Source organism: Labrus mixtus, chromosome 1, assembly GCF_963584025.1.
Source record: "Labrus mixtus chromosome 1, fLabMix1.1, whole genome shotgun sequence".
NCBI lineage: Eukaryota > Metazoa > Chordata > Actinopteri > Labriformes > Labridae > Labrus > Labrus mixtus.
The window spans coordinates 12,368,280-12,388,843 of NC_083612.1; the positions used below are offsets into that span (position 1 = coordinate 12,368,280).

Here is a 20,564-nt window from a genome sequence, read left to right on the forward strand (position 1 = left end):
AGAGTATGTCTTGGATTATCCTTCTGTGTATGTTGTGATTGTGCATGCCACTACTATAATGCTCCTTTCCTTCCAGATGATAAATTCAATATATCAAGCTGTCAAACTCTAGGAGTGCTATTTCTTTTTTAATAAACCAAGCACTTTGATGAAGATGGAAATAAAAAATAGACCCAAGATATGTTCAGTTTTTCCATATGATTGAACAGTGTAGTAAAATAAATTTCCTCCTGCGATTCTATATTAAATTAATATTTTTTTTTTTTGTTATAACTTAAACTGAAGTACTGGATCAGGCGGTACAAAATGTGTAAGTGGTGCCGTCTAATAGTTTGGATTTTGAAGTGTACTACAAAAGTAATTTGAAAGGACAAATCATTTTCTTCTTTTACCCTTTGAAAGCCTTTTTTCTTTTCTTCCTAAAACTGTCTCTGCTAGTTCTTATGCATTTAAATGTTTTATGTGAGCCACATTGTGTTCCCTTCATGCATGAAATGTAAAATACAAAAGTTTGACTTGCCTTGCCCTATCTTAAACTGAATAAGCCCTACAACCAGAAATATTTCCTGACAGCAGGGAGGGCTCAGCACAGCATCTCGGCAGAGGTAAGAGAGAGCATGAAGAGGAAGGAGAATATCAATAGAAAGGCACTTTTTGCAGAAAGACAGAGGGAGACTACAGAGTGCGTGGGAACATCATAACCGTATAGCTTAAAAGAAATTCTCTCTCTATCCTAAAATTACATTACTTACACACAAGACGTGCTTCTTTGGGAGTAAATGAATTTTACTTTGAGATTTGTATCCACCCCCTCCATCCCCTCCTGACGCCTTTTTCAGATTTTCAAAACCACTCATTGAGATGAAAACACATCCTAAGAAACAATTACACCTAAGCTAAATGGCAAAAAGAGCCAGCTATGGATTGTTCTTTATACATGAAATCCTCTTTCCCAGGGTTTCCTTTCCTGTTTACCATCATGCCCTGAGAGCGATTAGTAATGAACACCGACTGTGTTTCTGATTTGCATCACAGAACAAGAAGTTTTGTTCCTGCTCAGTCCTTGTGTTATCTCCTCTGCGGTCGCAGCAGGATCCGCTCGGCTCTGATCACTGTCACTTTGCTGTTTATGCATTCCACCTGGGACTCCGCTGCACCCTAAACTACAGCTCCCAGGCAGATACCACGCTGTCAATTAGGCATATCGAGCTGATTTTTCCCTCCCTACGTCAGCAGAGATGGTGGGGTGTTAGCGCTCGCCGCCTCCATCTGCTCTCCATCAGTAATGAGAGAGATCGACAGTGGGCTCATACGAGGGTTAACAACCCGCTGCTGTATGTTAAGATGGAAAATCTCTCCATATGCAAATCTTAGATCTTACACCGTATCATACAAGCAGTCTTAATATCCCAACTGCCCTTCATCAGTAATACAACTTTCGAACCTATAACGCTGCTTGAGGTGTCTACACGTGGTCAGCTGCGTAAAACAAAGAGGCACAGATGGCGTTTGAAATGAAAAGTAAAAAACAAATTACTTGTTGTAGTAATTAAATATACTATGAGGAGGTTTTTGTCAATGAACAGAAAACAAATTAATTATAATACCTCTGTATGACCTAATGAAGCAGAAGAGACCCTCAGCTAGAAGATTGTTTATGTAGAGGGATTTTAAACGTCAATGCCATCAGATCGGGGACGAACAAAGGGATCTAACAGAATGCTGTTCACAGAGCCTTTTGGTACACTGATTGTTAAAGGAGGTAGGACAAGAAACATTTCTGATACTAGTTATGTAAGTACAGGACAAGATCAACTAAGAGATAAGATGTACCACCATGTCCAAGGAAGCAAAAATTACAAATTACAAACATCAAGACCAATTTCAACCAAAATACATTGATAGTAACAAATTCCTTGGCAACTCCATCAGTGAATATCACTTTAGTAATTGCATTGGCTATGTCCCAATTTAGGGGCTGCATCCTTAGAAGGGCGCGTTAGAAGAACGATTAAGTCAAAGCATCAAAGGCAATCCATATTTCCAAGGCTCCTTCAAATGCAGCCTACAAATGAGTCCTTTTGTTCCTGGCCTATGAGGGATCCATTCAATGCATCCTACATCAAACGGTTTAAACACAAAAAGATAGCAACCAATTCTCTTGTTAAAGAGGGGGCCTTGAAACTTTAAACTATCAATAAAAAATATGGGTTATATAGGTGGCATAAGTTATGTTAGCTAGTTCCATATCAACTGTTGAGGTTGCTAGGTAACAGGGCGGTGCTTAGAAATGAAAAGGTAAGGGTGGGGAAAGCTGTGGAAGGAAAAAGGGAATCCTCCATAGACCAGACTGTCTCATTTTTATCAGGTTTATGCAGCCTAGAAAGGCTGGATCCTTTATAAGTTGGGTCCTTAGAAGGATGCAACCCCTGAAATAGGACACAGCTATTGACTGATACCATCTCTGTATCGTGTCTGACATAGAGTTGTAGCAACACGACTGAAAGTGGAGCCGCCAGTAATGCTGATGCCAGAGAGGATTCAGATTCTTTATCCAGTTTAATTGTTCTTCACTGTTCTTATCAGTATTTGTTTTCAAGATAGGATGGGTTCATTTTATTAATCTTCCAAGTATGTTGGTGCAGCTGTGGCCCAGTTGGTACAGTCGTCGTCTCTCAACTGGAAGGTCCGATGTGTCCTTGGGCGAGACACTTAACCCCAAATTGCTCCTGCTGCTTCGTCGACAGCGTATGAAAGTGTAGTACTGGGATTAGTTACTTCTGATGGTCTCACATAGCAGCCTCTGCCATCAGTGTGTTAATGTGTAGGTGTGACCTGCGGTGTAAAAACACATTGAGTAGTCTGAAGACTAGAAAAGTGCTTTACAAGCTCAAGTCAATTTAACATTTACCATGTTTTTTTACATGCTCCTTTTGACTTTTATATATTTCAGAGTACATTTCAGAAGCTGTACCTTAAACTCAAGTTCAGTCGTTAAGTTAACTAATTTTAATCTCACCAGAGTATGTTTTTACACAAGTATCTATAACCCATTTGTGTAGAGAAAGTTTTTACTTTTGCCCCCTTAGATTGAATTATACCTCCGGCTACTTGACTCTGGGCAGATTCCCCTTAAACCACAATTTCCCCAATTTCCCTGTGTCAGGAAACACCTGCCATGTGACAGTTAAATCCATTTTTAACATAAAAAGGAACCAACCTTTATAGTATAATACCATCACTACAGTGAGGCTACATGCTGTTTTTTTTCACTGCTCTTCTCGCCTCTTTGACACATCCCACCCTCAAGTGTCCTTTATGAATATTTTAAAAATTTCCTGACTCAGATCTGTCAACTGTGATCACTTAATACTATTAGCTTTAGCACAGTGGTAGAGACCTTTTGAAGTACGGCAGGCTTTTTCTCAGTTATATGTTAGTGCTTTGGGGTTTCTCTTAATAAACTCAGTATCATTTTTATATATATATATATATATATGTATGTATAGGTCTTACAAATATATACTCCAGCCTGTGTTTAATAGATGTCCTTTGTAACAATGAGCAGACAAGGCCACCTGTGTACACAGAGCAGCCTCGCTGCAGTCTTGCCACGTTGATGCAGTGAGGGGAATAATTCACTGTCAGAAAACTGACAAAGTAGTGAACACAGCCTTCTCTGAGTACTTCCTCTCAGTCCCAGGGCTAATCTGCAAAAGTGCCGGAGTGAAGTGAGAGGTCCTCTTTGACTGTAAAGTGTGGCTGACAATGAGTCCTCTCTTAAATGGGTGATTCATTGAATAAATGTAAACATGTTTACTGTTATGGAGCGCATTATGAGAAGAGAGGCGGTAATATTATCATCTAAACATAAGTGTAGGGCTGTTTTCATGCAGAGGACATTTGGGAAATAGATCTTATTTGCTTTCATGTTGAGAGTAAGATCTGAAGATTGATGCAGCTTTTATGTCTGCGTGGTGATGTGAAGATATATCGAGCAGCAAGTAAGTTTAGCTTAGCATAAAGACTGAAACAGCTGGCTCAGTCTAAAGATTAAAAAAACATCAACCAACCAATACCTCTAAAGCTGACTAATTAACACGTTATATGTGTCTGCTTAATAGGGGAAGTTCAGGTGTACACTCTGTTGTTACCTATCACACACAGACCCGATAAACACACACACAGAAACAGGACCTATAGACGTGCATTAATGAAGAGATGTCATATTAAAGGGGCTCCATAGAGGGGGCGTCCTGAGCAGAGTGGGTGTTTAGTGACTTGCTTAAGGACACCTTGACACCACTCATGAAGTGAACTGGCATCAGCAACTTGAGCAATTTCAACACTTTGGTCAGTGCAGGGAAATCAGTGACCCTCCAGTAACCAAAGTCCCTATGATTTGAGCTACGACTGCCATGTTTGATGCAAATTAGTCTCGAGACTGAATTTTCGTCCTCTTAGTATGAGATTATTTTTTATAAGCAGATTTCTTTTTCAGTTGACCGTGTAAAATAAATGCAGCAGTGACCTTTTTTTTCTCCAATTTAGTAGACTAGTCAAGTTGGGCATTTAGTCGTTGCTATCTTGGTTATTTGGACAATTTTTGGACGAATTGTTTGATTCTTGTTGCTACACCTTTATCATGATTCACAGGTTGCTCTGATAGCATCACGTCAGTCAGAAGATAGCCACACCTTTCAGCATAGCCTGCTTTATCCTATATTTTTATTTAAACGGGATCATAATTTACATAATGAACATCATACTGTATTAAAGAAGACTAGAAACTACTTATTGAGACCATAATGTCATCAGGATAATGTTTGCTAGGGTTAAGAATCAAGTCAAGTTGTTCCCCTTTGGAAGAAATGTCAGCACGTGCAGATTATTCCTGCAGGATGTTAGAAAGAAACCAGCTCTCCAGTGCTTCTGGGCTGGCTCCTCTTTCATAGGTTATATCAACCTCTTTTATGCACAGTCTGTGGTTGTCATGGAAGCTACAGCAGAGGTTACTAGAAATTCAATGACCTATACAGTACTTTGTTTTTATACACTTAATTGTTGCTATATTTGTACAAATCCATCACGTTTGTTGTTATTTTTTTCACCATACTAAACTACTAAGCTCTGATTTGTTGAATTACAATGTATCTTGAGGAACAAGCATTGGTTGACCATCAGATCTTTCAGAGATGTGGATATGTGATTTAGAGATCTGCATCCTCATGGTCCATCTCTAGTGTACTGCAAAACTTAACAGACTCTAGATGAATCAATCATTTCTACTTTTATGCACGAGTCTTTTAAGGAAGACATTACTATTTTTGACAGTTTGAATATAAAACAAAAGACGACAGAATGTTTTTTTTTTTATTCTAATAAAACCTGTGCAAATGGAAATGTGTTTAAAGGGAAGCTTTTTGTGAAGGCAATTAGAAAGGTCCACGATGTGTGATACGTTGGCAGCCTGAAAAGGGCACGAGTCGTGTTATCAGCATCATCGATTCGGTTTGAAACACAGTTCTGCCCCCTTAAAGGTGAGTTTGCAGCCAGATCAGGCCTCAGAGGAACATTACATCAGGTTTGTTCACTGAAAGGAAAAGTGTTACCGACATCCTTTATGCTGCTGCATACCTTAAACAACTTTTTACATCATAGAATGTAAGCGCATATAGCCTTTAGCCTTAAGCATGCAGGATGGAAACACAAATAATTGGATCTGACATTGCATTAAATTATTTCACTTTTTTATTACACTTCATTTATTAGTTTTTCTTAAACATCATGGTAGTGCACAGGAAGGTCAAATGCACATTTTGTCTGTAATCTGTGGAGAATTTTGGATAAAGAATGTGTTTTCAGCTAATAGGGCTCAAGAGGGTCAAACATGTCTAAGCCAAAACGTATCACAATTTGCCAATCCTATAACATTAGAAAACTGGACTGTTTCCAGCTCACTGATCATTATCTGGGGTAGAACAAAAAAAGTCATGACTTCACAGTGACAAAGTGGCTTTCTCTAAACATGGAGAAAATGTGATTTTAAATAGCTTAAAGAATGCCTCAAGTAGGTCAGTGTTATGGCAATGCCAAAATCTGATGTCTGTAAAAGCTGAAGAGTGGAATCAAAGGGGTTTGAGTATTAAACTGGCAGCGACGATAAAGAAAGAGCAGCCTCGCCAAGGCACCACCTAAGCCTCTTTCTGAGCCAAGAAAAACCCCAGAGAGTTTTATTAAGAGATATTTTCAGCTAAATCTGTCTGTATAAACTTTAATGTGTTACTGGTGTATTCACTTGCAGATATTGTAATTTATTCAGCACCAATGATCCAAAGATTCAGTCGTGTAAGTGCATTAAATATCCAACGATTATTTACTGCACTTACATGACTGATAAAGCTGCTGAAATTTAAACTCGACAATATGTTTATCCCTGAAGATAATGATTAAATAAATGGAGGAAAAAAAGGAAGTCTCCAAAAGTTTCCCCACAATCGAGTGTGGGCGTGTGACTCTGACGCCTGTGAGCTTTGTGCACAAACATTCCAAACTGAGCAAATGCAAACTGCAGGCCCATTATCAGGCCCCGTCATGCTGTGCACATCCCAGAGTCCCGCTGCGAATCGTTGGGCCATGTGGCGGCAGGAGGACGTGCGGGGCGGGGCTGACAGATCTCAAATCAGCACAGAGATGATTTCTATTGATCGGGCTAAATCAGCGGAGACAGAAGCAACCCATTCACAACTCTGGCAATCTCTGGTTCCTCCGCTGGGCTCTGACCTACATTGCTATGACAAGTAAACACAACTTCAGAGGACACGTCATCTTCAGTCTCTGCACAGTCTCTTTCATATCTCTTCTTTTTTATGTCTAAGTCTCCCCCTTTTTTTAAATATTTTTCCCCCTTCTTCACCCTCCCCCATCCACACCCCTGCAGCGTGGAAAAGCCACATCTATGTTAACAAGATTAATTAAAAAGTGGCTGTAAATGAGATGTCTTATTTTGGTATTCAGCAGCTGTGGGGCGGCCTTTTTACAGCTCTTGGGGTGGTTGCTGTGAAGACAATTAGTGTTGTGCATTATTGCATGTTTTTCTTCAGTTACTCACTTATGCAATTTTATGGTGAAGTCATTGCTGCCACATTTCAGGGATAATCAGCATTTGTCCCGAAGCACGGAAACCCTTCTCGCCCTTATTCTATTTTTTTGATGCGTTGTCTGGGAAGCAGCAAAGCTCGGGCTGCTCTCACGCAAAGAGGCGCGGATGTACGGGGTCACAGTGCCGAGCTTATTCACACACTTAATGTAATGGGTTTAAAAAGTAAATGACTGTAGACCTGAGTGAGTGAGGAGTCATTGGATTACACTCTGAGGGAGATGTGTTGGCTGCTGTTGACTCTATTAGCACAAGTGTATGACGTGTAGTATCTGAGCACACAAAAAGCGGACCTTGGGATTCCTTTTCATGCGGTGCTTGGAAAGAGGCTCGTTTCCATGACGATCTGCAAGTTGATGCACGTTCAAATGATGTGGAAGAACGAGGTCTGAATTAAGGCCGAGTGATGACTTTGTTCCACGTTTTTCAGCATAGAGACACGACAAAAAACAAGTGTTATAATGACTACAATAAGGTTCCCTTTTTGTAGTTTTTTAAATCTTTTTTTAAGGCATGATAAACAAGTCACTCAGGGTGGTGGTTTTCATCATTTAAGTGTTGGGGTTAGTCAAATTAAACTGTTAATCATCATCAGAGTTTGGAAACACTATTGCTGCACTAAAACACTGCAGTTCTCATGCAGTAAATGTTTGTTAGTTCATCTAACTTAGAGAGACTCTGATGCATAATTAGTGCTTTATTTTCTCGCCCCATCTTCTCTTCCCTAGCTATTACCGGCAGCATTGTCTTGGCTGTCAACACTGCAAGAACACCTCATGTAATATAAACAGAGGTGACAAGTGTCTGCAGTGGGGAGCATAACGTGGATGCTTGGGGACATAAAACTAAGTTTAAACCAATTGGCTCCTTAAAGAAGGGAAAAACAGGATACTTTTTATTAAAGGAGACAGCTTGAAACACACACAAAAGAGCTATGAAACAATGAGTCTTACCTTCAAAGTTGTTCAAATACTGTCATTAAAAGTAACTGCAAACAATAAAAGTGACAGATGGGAACAATAAACAGTGGCAATTCATAAACATTGATTATTTTTTTACAGCATATGTGCATAGGGAGGGTTTTTCCATGTTTAAATCAGTTGAACTCTTCTGCAGATAAACCTGAGTGACAAGTTTGAGGACTTATCATCAGCCTGAGTCCAACCTGAAGGAGGCACATCCGCATCATTCACAGCTCGTTCTGTGTCTGCAGACTTGCAGCTCTGACCTCAATCATGACGAGTGATCTCACAAGCCTGTCACAGTTTGACTCCCTGACCTCTCCTAGTCGCCTTGAGAGAAAATGAGTCATTGACACCAACATGAGCAGACAGTTTGTCGCTTAAAGTCCTGACACTTCTGGCTACTGTGACATGAGCCTGTCCGCAGACTGAAACCACTTTAACGTGAGTATTTTTACACTATTTCTGCTCATGAACCCCGATGTGAGGTTCACAGCAATATGCTGCTGCATATTGCTGGAATTCAGACATTTCTATACTTGCCAAATTGTATTTTGCTGTGCAGTGATGCCAAAACTCCCACCAAGAGGGAGGTTTGAAATGAGTGGGCCATTTTGTGTGACAGTGAGCGAAAGATTAACTGAATCCGAGTGAATGTTAATGAGTAACCAATAAGAAGTGGATGACAGAATAGTTCTGTAAATTCTGTAAAACGTATTGTTGCAGCATACTTAACTGACTAGACAGAGTTGAAGGGTCTGTCACAGCATTTGAATAAAACTTGCACTGTGATAAAAATGGTAAAGTGGACTTGAGCTTTTGTAGTCTTTTGACGACTCACAGCACTTTTGACACCACATTCACCCGCTCACAGATTGACAGCAGGCTCTGCCATGTAAGGTGTCCATCAGTATTAACTAATCCTTTCATACACTTTCACACCCCACTGGCAGAGCAATTAGGGGTTCAGCATTGTACCCACTTTAGCATGTGGCTGCAGGAGCTGGGAATCAAACCCCCAAACTTTCGATTGAGAGACGACCGACCACTGAACCACAGCAACCTAATTTATAAGTATATCAAGTACGTAAAATGTATATAAAAGCTGCACAATCTAGACGATCAAGTATACATTGTGCAGAGTTTAATTTCTTTACTGGTTCTTCTTCCATATTTGACCTTGATTACCTGATACCTGATGGTTTGTTGGTGTTTAAAGGAGGAGGCAGATAATTGGACCTTTCCTGGCGGCACCTGCTGCAGACAAACTGATGCAAAACGATGACATATCCAGCATGACTTTCTTTTAATCCTTCCCGAGAGATCAATAATAGATCTAGTGACTAGTGTTCGAGAAAACTACATTAAGTGAAGTATAACCTACTCTGAATACAGGATTCTTAAAATCACACGTTGTGCAGTGGAAACAGAAACTTCCTCTCCCTTAAGTTCATTTCTCTCTCATTAGTTAGAGAATGAATGACATATCTCTGCGTTCATAATATTTCTTGTAAGTAATCCATGTCTTTGTGAAAGAAAACATGCCCACAGGATCAACTTATCTTTTAATTTACTGCACATTATTGTAAAGTGATTGCCATTTTCTGTAGTCGCCCCCACAGATTCAGGTGATGGAAGCTAGATTTATTTCAAAACCCTACATAAATATGAAGCTCAGAGCCTGTAGGGGTAATTTGAAATGTTTTGAATTTCTACCATTAAAAAATATCTGTCTTGAACAAAACGATGAATTAACAAACTAAACAAAAGTAAACCATGACAATATCTCTAGTTAAATTGGGTGTAGGTACTTTAATGCGCTGGTCGCCACAACAAAATCTCTGTAGTCTCTCTAATCCCCGTAGTACAAAAAGAAACAAAAAGATCACCAGTTTAATATAGGAAAAAATCTAAGAAAACCCAGAGAAAGTCAAAGTCTCACACCTTCTGGTCTTATTTTACCAGCCTCAGTAACAAAAAGCCTCCTGACCTCTTCCACCACTGTTCGATTCTCCTCCGCCTCCTGCAGCTCTCAGGGCTGCTCAGCATGTGTGATTGGCAGTTTTCTGCCCACCATGAGGGAGCGCTGTGATACCAAGCTGAGAGGAAAACAAAGCCAGGACGTTTGCCTTCAATATTGGACAACCAGGTACCCACATGACCACGAGGAGACACCTCGCACTCCACAAGGACTCTTGACTTATTTTCTTCAATTTCACACTATTTAAGTTGCTTCCATCTTTGGGCATAACGTTATCTTAAAGGAAGAATATGCGATTTTTCACATTTAAATGTAGCAGAAATCAAGTTTGTGCTCTGAAAATAACTCTGTGAGTCATGACTGTCTACAATGAGTGTGACAAAATCAAATAAAAAATTTAAAACTTGACATGAGCTTAACACAAAAAAACAATTTCTAATGAAAAATTGAGTCTAAGCCTACAAAGGGTACCAATGATAACAATAATATCAGAAAACAAAAACATGTTAAATGGAGCAACAGTAAAGGGCAAGAGCAGCTCACAGTGTAAGGAAGAGATTTAAAGCACGAGCACTCTGTGACCTCCGGAAGATGTGATGTTTTTTATTTCATAACTCTCGGTTGTCACTTCAGTCCTAACTGCTGTGAAATCTGAGCTGACCACAGCTCAGCAAAGATACGAACCTTTCAGAGCCCCTTTTGAAGCCCACAGGCATTAAGTATTAAAGACAACTTGTACAGTACATTTTCAGGCGGATATGTATAGCCTGTCATGTCTCCAGCTGTCTTCTCACACAGCATGTGGAATCTATACCTTCACAGCTAAATGGTGTAACTTTAACAGTTCCAAGTGAGACTTTGAGTTTATTTCTATAAATCAACATGGGAAATTAACACTTAATGCTCAGTGTGAAAGTCGTTTCTCCCTTATTAATGTTGCAGTCAATGTGTATCTGCAACATGACAACTTTTTGTACATCAAGACCTCCTGGCTGACGCAGCTTTAGATTTTTTCCTCGTCCTGCCCTCCTGGTGTGGTTTTTATGTTACTGCACCAGGAAACATAATGTTGTAAAAGAGGTTTTCAGTGTCAGTGGGTTTAATGTCTTTTTTTCAGACTAATTGTTGAGATTATTTTATCCATTATTATCCATTTTCTGCCGCTAGCTGTGCTGTATTTATTTTTACTTTGCAGTTCACAGAGATCATCTTTAGTTGGAAAAGTGCTTGTTATACTTTCTTTATTTCCTGCCTGAAGTTCTCTCCATGGCAATTTCTGTCATTTTAGACAAACTTGCCAAAGCACATGTGCATGTAATGACTGGGTTCTTCAACTCCTTTTTTCTATCACCTCTGCTGGAAGGACACTTTCAATACGTGTGTGGCCGAGAGCTTTCTGTTCTCGTCACAAAATATTGGACAATCTGTCTTCAGTACACATCATGCTCCGGATTTAAAAGGTTTTGGCATTTTACACCCTAAAAGCTAAATATAAAAATATAAAAAATATATATATTTGAGGCTATTATTTTTTGCATTATTTGTTTTATTTTCTCTGATAACCTGCTGCTGTGACAATGCAATCAGTCCAGGAAGTCACATACACACCTATGTGAAAATGCCCATTTTGTCAGGAGAAATAATGACGTGAACAGCCTGGTACAAAAACTTCAAAAATCCCCTTCAGTTACCAAAGGATGACATCACTGAGGCTATGTCCATGTTCTACACAGTCTGACCAGTTTTTTGTATGCAGGGCCTCTTGTCTGAGTCTCAGGTTTAAGGGTCAGGTAAACTAGTTAAGAAACATACACAAAATCTATCTCTACCAAAGTCAAACTAAAAGACTCAAAAAACTTGGACCAACCACTCTTTCCACTTTGTAAGAAGACTCATAATACATTATTTTTATCCCACTGCATATTTCAGAAGCAGCTCTTTACATTCCTCTATATGAACATGATATTACCATTTTTTTTTGACTGATTAAAGTAGTGCGATTTGAGAGGAGATCCCCTCCTCGGAAACTGAGTCAGAACTTATTGAGCGTGTGGACTTTGGAAACTCACTGATGTAAGTAATCTATATATGAGAGAGCTGTTGTTAATGAGCTCCCCTGCTGTGCTCCTCTTTTCCCTGCAGGATGTGAACCCTCATTTGCTGTTCCACGGTGGAAGTGCAAGTACAGCTCAAATCAAACATATTTTGATTGGCCCACTGTTCATGTAATCTGTGTTGACTGTCGGGGCTCGGAGGAGCTGTCCCGCCTCCTCTGCTGTTGACAGAATATTGAGGTCATGTTCAGCACCTACAAAGTCACCCGCTTAGAAGTCTAAATTTTGAATGAGATGTGAAGAATTTAGGTTGGATCGACATGAAACAGCCTGTAAATTGCTCCTGAAATGATGAAACATTGAGGTCTGACATTTGCAGTCAGCTGCTACTGAAAATTTCATTTTCGAAGACAGGCGCTATATTGGAAGAGATCGTCTGTTTTTTACCTGGAGGTTCATAACGGGATTGGCTGCTTAAGAGGAGAAGGCCTTTCATGGTAATGTGGTCATTATTTACCCCCAGAGGCAACACACACACACACACACACACACACACACACACACACACACACACACAGTTCCCTAATAAGAAAGACCACCACCCTTCTTTGACGTTTTATTGCTGACAGAAGATGTGGAGGTGAAGAGGTCACTCATTCCCAGAGGGAGATTGCATCTCTGCACCTAGATTGCATTTCATAGTTCAAGGCCTCATCCCATTCCATTACCAGTACGACCACAAGTAAGACAAATCAAGGTAGTCCCAGCAAGGTAACCACAGTGGCTATCATCTCCTTCAAAACTCTGGAAAAACTTAGATTGTATTGCACAAAAAGAGTCTGCAGGGAAAAAAAAAAAAAAAGAAATGCTGATGAAGCAGAGATGGAGCTCTTTTAATGTGACACACGGCTGTGGATCATGCCAGGCCTCACACTGCAAATGAAAGTGATCTGTTGTGAGGCTATCTGAGCGGGATTGACAGAAGCAGATAGACACTGAGAATCAAACGTCCCCACGGCGCACAGATACCATCAGGCAGATAGAGAAGATTGACAGCAGATGCTTTGATTGGCCGAGGGGTGTTTGTTGTGCAGGGAGGGGAGGAGGGTGAAGCGGAGGTAAGGTGAAGAATTGAAGCACAGCGGTAACACTGTGATTAGCTAGTTTACACACAATGCAAGTTCCAAATATCCCAAAGCTTTGCACGGAAGAAGCAGAGTACGCCCACACACGGGGTATAGTATAGGGAACAGAAAAAGCTGGCTCACCCACACAGTGCACACGATCTAAATGCATGATCTGTCTCTTCCTCACCACTCCCCCCTTCCTCACTTCTCTCACACCACTCTGGCTGCACACATACACACAGATCACAGCATCCTCCAAACGAGATAAGAGAAATATGAGTAACAGAGAGGGGAAAAGTCAAGAAAGCACAGCAACACTTTCCGCCAACAAATACAAAACAATTCAAGATGGGAAAATTCAAGACGATGGACTCACCCAGAAGAGGAGGTTGAAGAAGACCATTCCGTATCGCAGGGCCATCATGCAACCCTCGGCCATCCTGCAGCGCCGAAGTTCTAGGAGGAATATGAAGGAGAGGTCCAGATAAAACACCACATACTTCTTCCCCTGTGAATAGCGCCCCTTGGACGTCTGTGGCCCCTTTGTCGTGTGGAAGCCAAACGCAAATGGTGGCCGCTTGTACTCAAACTCCCCACTGAAGCGGTGAAACCCGGAACTGAACGGCGGCGTGTCGGGTTTGCTGTCCAGAGACGGACTCCGTCGGTACGGAGTCTCGTCTGTGCTTGAGCGTCTCATTATGGAAGCTGAACGAGTCTTAAAAAGTCTTTGATCGTCACTCTGAGTACTTCAGGTTAGAGAAAAGTCCACAACAAGGGACCGGAAGTTATTCCATTGAGGGTTGAGGGACAGGTTTTGGAGATATCTCAACCTAACGCCACTTCAGCTCAAAATAATAATGACCCCTTTCACTCCCTAGAGAGGCTGATTTAATTACGAGATCCCTCTTAATCCGAGTTCATCTGTGGTACATAATGTGCCGCCATTCACTTGATCAGAGTTCCTCCTAATCCTACAGTGCCACTATATTGAGCAAGAGACTTTGCATAATCCAACTGCAACACCTGTATAGCTGTGTATTTAGGGCATAATCCCAACACACACACACACATCTGCACATCCCCGTAATCGCTCAAACACAGGCGTCACGCTGGAAGAGATAAGCTGGTGTGCAGTTTCATCTCTTAACAGTTCAATCAGGTAGAAAGACTGGAGGGCTTCGACTCGACCGCTCCGGCTGCTTTGGGTTGCTAAAATGATCCAGAAGCGTCCTACCTCGTCTCATGAGAAATTCCTGAGCAGGTGCCCTCAGCCCGGGAGGGAACAGCACCCCTGCTTCAGCCAATCAAATCCTTCTTACTCAGTAACGTCCGCTTAGAATGAAAATTGCTACGCTGTGGTCTAAGTGTCGGCTGATTGTTCAGCATGTGGCTGGTGTGCTTTTGCTGACATGAGGAAAAAAAGAAAGCAAGGGCAGAACTTAACAAAGCAAAATAAATGACAGGGAAGGATGGTGTTATGAATGAGAAAAAGAGAAATTAAAAGAATCATGAAAGGATGAATAAGGCATGAGAGCAGAGCGTTCTTTGGATAACCCTCGCTTCTTTTCCCTAACTTGTCCTTTTTGCCGCTGAAAAAGTGTCTCAGCCTCTTTCCTCAGCCTGCTCCTCACACATCTATCAACTCGCCCTCTTATTGTCGTCCTGCTCCTCACTCTGAGCCCCTCTGTGCGCTCCCCCCTCTCTGCCAGCGGCTGTTAATTAATTTCCAGACACTCATCAGTGAGGCAAAGTGTGCGCTGGTGTCCCCTCTTCTCGTCTCTCCCTTTTCTCCACTACAGCATTCCTTTCCTTTTCTCTACGGTGGCAAAGAAAGCCAGGTGTCCAGTGGGGTCATGTCCAAGAAGCAACAAAAAAAAAAAGAGGCAGAGATAAGCTGGGAGAAGAGAAAGACAGTTTCCTCAGAGAAGCCAAAGAAAGACTGCAGTGTTTGAGCGGGTAGTCCAGCCTCGCAGCCTCCAGCTCCCTCCCTCTCTCTCTCTCTCTCTATCTTCACAAGCTCCTGTTCTCTTTCTCTCTCTGTTCCCCCCTCCTCCTCCCCTTTTCTTTCCTCTCTTCTCTCACAAGCTCCACACGAACAATCTCAAACACCCCATCCCTCCTCGCTGACTGTCCCCAAAACCTGGCAGCGCGAAAGCCAGGAGCAGTCATTCATATTCTGGCCACACCCTACGAGGGAGAACAACCAATCAGTGTTTGGCAGCCCTTTCCTCCCTTGTGCGCACACCAATCATGCCCTACCATCTACCAGATATTCCTTACACATGAACATACACATACACACAATATGCATGCACACCCTGATGCACACACAACCTGGTGTGCTGTTCACATACCAGTGCTGAGAAGCTTGCTGCTCTTGCGCTAGTGCAGCAAGTGCAAGTCCTCCTCCTCCTCCTCCTCGTCTCTCTTCCTCATGACTGGAACTAATTCCACATGCAGAGGTTTTTCTGGCGCACTCTGCTTCAGTCATGTTCCTTCTCTCCCACCGGACCCTGACTTGGGTCATTCTGTATCCATGTAGCTGCACTCTGCACAGATTTCCATACTAAAGACAGCTCACCTACACCATGTCTCTGTCCATATGTGCCGTGAAGTGCACACTGCAGCTGACATTCACTCAAAATAACTACACTCTCTCCACAAGCTGTGAACCATCCAGGTCAGCAGCTTTATGAATCCACTGGGACGTTTCAAAGATGCAAAGGTATTGACTTTGTATGTGGCTGCATCAAGTATTTAATGGATTTCTGTTTGGTCTCCAGCATGTTTTTTTGTCAGAGCACGAAGGTAGTGGCCTTGTAGAGTGAGTGTTACTGATTGACACACTGCTAGTATTGTATAGAGTATCCAGGCTGGTGTTTTCTTCCTAAATGTTACTGGATAAGGTTTAAAATCTAAGTGATAAGAAATTTTGTTATTGATCTATAAGGTACATGATTAAAAAATAGATCAAATACGAACAGTAAATGAACGCAGCATTGATGCAGCGATAAAGTCCTCCTTCAATACAGAGCAAATATCCCAACTTCATGCACAGGCCAGCTGCTGTTTTATAACAGCAACTACAGCTGACATGATACTGACATAAAGTGCCAAAGAATGGAGAGGTGGACATTTTCCAAAATTGTCTGGGTGAGCTGCATGTGTGAATGAAAATAGGCTAATAGGCCAATTTGAACCCCAAATTTCCTCCTCCTATAATTATTGAAGCCAGAGTGAGCGAATATGTGAATGCAGCAGGTCATATTCACTGCAATCGACTGGTTTAGGGGGAATTATGTTTACATTGTGCGACCTGTTTGAACTCGTGCACATAATAAAGCTTCTGCCTACTCTTTTCTCCTGCTAGAATGTTTTATTCCACTAATTAGTTTATACTCAATACGTCCAATTACACATAGCATTTATATAAAGTCTAACACTGGAATCATATCATTTTGGATGTGTTGTAAGCATAACACAGTGTCCTCCATTGCGTCCTTTTTACATCTTGTCCGGCCTCCTTCCATTGGCCGGCTTCTCAAGAGTGTACATGTGAAAGAGGCTATACGTGGCAACACTTTGTCATGGAGTTGCATCCTAAGTTCCAGAGGAAAAAAAGGAACATTTTAAATCCTGTGTCAGAAAGTGTATTCTTCTACCATAATGGACACGTAAAAAAAATAAAACAGACATTTGTTGGAGAATAGTGGGTTTCTATTTTACAGAAAGTTTCCTAAATATCAAGTTACCTGCTAGACAACAAGCTTCGACATGAGCCCTGTGAAAAGCGAGAGGTTGGGGAGGAAGTGTCACTATCATTTTCATCTTCAAAATCTTTTCACACGCTCTGTCTTGTCTAAAGACTTTTAGCTGTGACTTTTCCCTTTGCAAAGTTGTATTTTCTGATGAATTACGTTGTTGAATTATATTTAACAAGTCCGTTTTTGGACATCCAAACTTTTTAGGGACGGCTGAAATCCTAACAGTTTTAGTTACATTCTTGTGGATACTTTATCACACAATGACATTTGTACATATCGTATATATTTTACTTTAAGTACTTTGTATATATATATATTATTTTTTCTTCATAGATTTAATGAAGAGATAGGACAGTGGATAGAGTTAAAAATCAGGGAGAGAGAGAATGGAAAATGACATGTGGGAATAGCCTCTGTACATGGGGTGTGCGCACTAACCACTGCTCCCCCAGCGGCCTTAAGTCAATATTTTTTAAGGGAAATTAAAACTGTTTCACAAAGATGTATAAAGACAACACTCAGTTTTATATTTAAATTAGCTGAGATCGTATCAAGAGCATCCACTGCATTACCAGAAATGACTATGGATACATAGAGGTCAACAAGCAAATTGGACACACCGCCACATTTTTTTCTATTTCATCCTGCCTATAAATGAACAACACCATACTGACCCCAATCAGGGATCAAGATAATCAGCAAGGAAAATTTAAAACAATGTACATTTCCACTGCTGTTGTTGCCGCATGAAAGGAGCTCATAAGATGATGTGTAAGAGAGTCAAACCTGAAACCTCTTCTAAAGATGATGGATTCTATGTGTGTTGAATGTATTTATTTGGTCATTGATTCTGACACTTCTTCAGTCATGATCCCATCCATAGATGAAAGGAATAATCATACTGTCTAATCCTCATGTAAACTGGTATATTTCTGTCAATCTTTAACAATACTGGAGAAACTAGGGGTAACGCAGGTCGGGTTGAGTTGTAATGGATTAAAAAAAGGGGTTCAGGGATTCAGGTTAGCAGGGCAGGCTGTGTAGTATCATAGTGCCAGGACTCTATTGTTTCGTTTGTTTTTTTATTGCCGTCACCCAAATCATATTCATTCAAATTCCCGTGTGGTCCCTGCCCCCTCCCTGCATGTTGAGATTCACTGCATTTGAGGAAGGTCACAGTCTCCTCATCGCTCTGCACCGATCTGCTGTTTTCATCTGCTCTGTTTCCTCGTCTCTCTGCAGTCGAGTCGAAGCTTTAGTGGATGTTTAAGTGACATTTATTATTCATTCACTTCTGAATCGCTGTTTCCATTGCGCTTTTGTCACATATTACTTTTATTGAGGCTACAACTTTTCCTTCTTTTCAACTGTTTTTATGTGCAAGTTGGATAAAAGTGCATGAAAAACGATGCACTGTTCAGCTGATCGAGGATCCAAAGTGACACAGGGCAGTGAATCCTGTTTACTCTACTAATGTTCAAAGAGTTTTTCATACAGAATGATACATGACCCATATTGTTCTGTATAGCATAAATGTGTCCTATTTATACAGCGTGTAGCTCATCCCGTTTGACATACTTGACACAATCTGCTGTCACTTTCATGAAATATGCACACAGGGCTGAATGATGCAGGAGGAACCTCATCATGTGTCTATAAGTGGAGGGCCATTAACATACATGACGCCACAAAGCAAAACACCTAACAGCTACTCATTAATGTTATCCCCTGACCCTGACCATCATCACTCACACACACACTCACACACACACACACACACAGCTCTAGCTTAGACACACACAGTAAGATTGTGGTGGCACCCTGGGGTGGCATCGTCTTTGATGTCCTTGGCATATACAAACACACAGAGGGGAAAGAAGAAGGTTTTGACTGCACAGAGGAGATATGATACACAACATGATGAAATGTATCTGCGTTGAAACTGAAGCTTTATAGACGGGGCCACATGCTAAACGCCTCCATGAGTCTCTGTGATGGGAATCAAGGACGTAAATTGACTTGCACGCTCAGTCAGACACACAAAGTGCGCTGAGGTGCTCCCTTGTCTCCGTGCGGCCGTAAAGAGGGAGAAGTCTGGCTGGCTCTCTCTTGTTTAAAGCTTGAATATGAGTCTCTTATGAGTATCTCAGCTAAATGACAAAACGGGCATCATAGACAACTACAGCGTGCACAGAGCAGCAGCATGAGTGTAAGAAATGAGAATAGCTCTCCACCAGGCTGGCAAATTATTTAGAGCTGTTTTGCCTGTTAGAATTTTAGCTTATGCAACCACAAAAAATCATTTCAGTTCCACTTCAAACATGGTGCTATTTTAGGAATGTGCAGATTTTATTTTCCATCTGTTTAACTTATTTCCTTAGAAGTTACCAGGAGTTTTTAAATGAGGTTATAGAGTCACAATCTACGAGGCGGATTCAGTTTTAAGTAATGCAGAGAAGCAGCTTTTGCTACATCATTTATTAAACGTTATGTTTCACGTAGAAAGTTCTCAAGCTATTTTGGGATTAATCAAAACTCAATGCTTTCGGGAGCGTTGATAGCCCAACGGTTATGTCGCGTGCCTCATGTACAGAGGATGTGGTCCTCATCGCAGCGGCTATGGGTTTGAGTCCGTCCGTCCCCGTCCCCCCCCCAAGACACACACAAAAAATAAATAAACGTACTGCCTTCATTTTTGAGTTTGCAGAACAAGGATTACTATCTGACATTGTGATATACTAAACATGATGTGATATATTTGCAGAGTGTAGTTTTTATCTGCTGTAACTAACACTGATGAAACATTATGCAGCTGACGAAACATCTTTCACGATATGGTTCCTCAACACGTTTCTTTACACAAATGAGCTTTCTTGTCTGGTTCCATTCTTGTAATGTTTTACACGCTAACAACATGTTCGATTTCCAATTTTCATCCCGTTTCAAGACAGCGTGCCGGCTACATCTATTATTGAAAGTTGAGATTAAAGATCTTAAAATATCTAAAAAGAAAGATTAACTGAAAGTCGAGACAACAGTTCTCTGCCTTTTACTGGTTAGGAATTATGTCCCGATAGTTTTACGACATTGTGACCAATCTCATTTAATCAAGATGTGGAAACTTGCCGGCTCAGGTGCTATTAAGATGTCACTTTCCTAAAACACAGCTATGTGAGCTGCGGAGGAGCCGACTGAAAGCACAAACGGCACAGAAGCAAAGATCACTGAGGAATCAGAGCTATGAAGATTAATAACAGCAGCTCTGACGGGAAATAAACATGTTTTACACAACCGAGGCGACTCATGAGGGATTTAAGATTCTCTCCGCTGACAAAATAGAGATGCACATAAAACAAAAACACAAAATATGACAAAGTGTTTGTTAAATGCTGAAGCAAGCATCACAGCATTAATAGAAGAGGGATGTTTCAGATGAAAGACATAATATTGCTCTGGGTCTTCAGTCCCTCAGTCTCGTCACAACATACAGTGAGATGATACATTTAATTGTCCTGGT

At 41.1% G+C, this 20,564-nt stretch overlaps 1 protein-coding gene across 2 annotated transcripts in view; it reads right to left on the reverse strand.

The window, feature by feature from the left end:
* tspan4a (tetraspanin 4a) overlaps nucleotides 1–20,564 on the reverse strand; it is a 150,500-nt gene that overhangs the window by 103,729 nt on the left and 26,207 nt on the right. The window contains exon 2 of one of the 2 annotated variants that reach the window (XM_061026180.1): nucleotides 13,660–13,739. In XM_061026180.1, the coding sequence (XP_060882163.1) occupies nucleotides 13,660–13,722 (63 nt within the window). In that variant the 5' untranslated portion in view covers nucleotides 13,723–13,739. Of the gene's footprint in view, nucleotides 1–13,659; nucleotides 15,403–20,564 lie in introns of those variants that run through there. The other variant, XM_061065896.1, reaches the window with a different exon arrangement.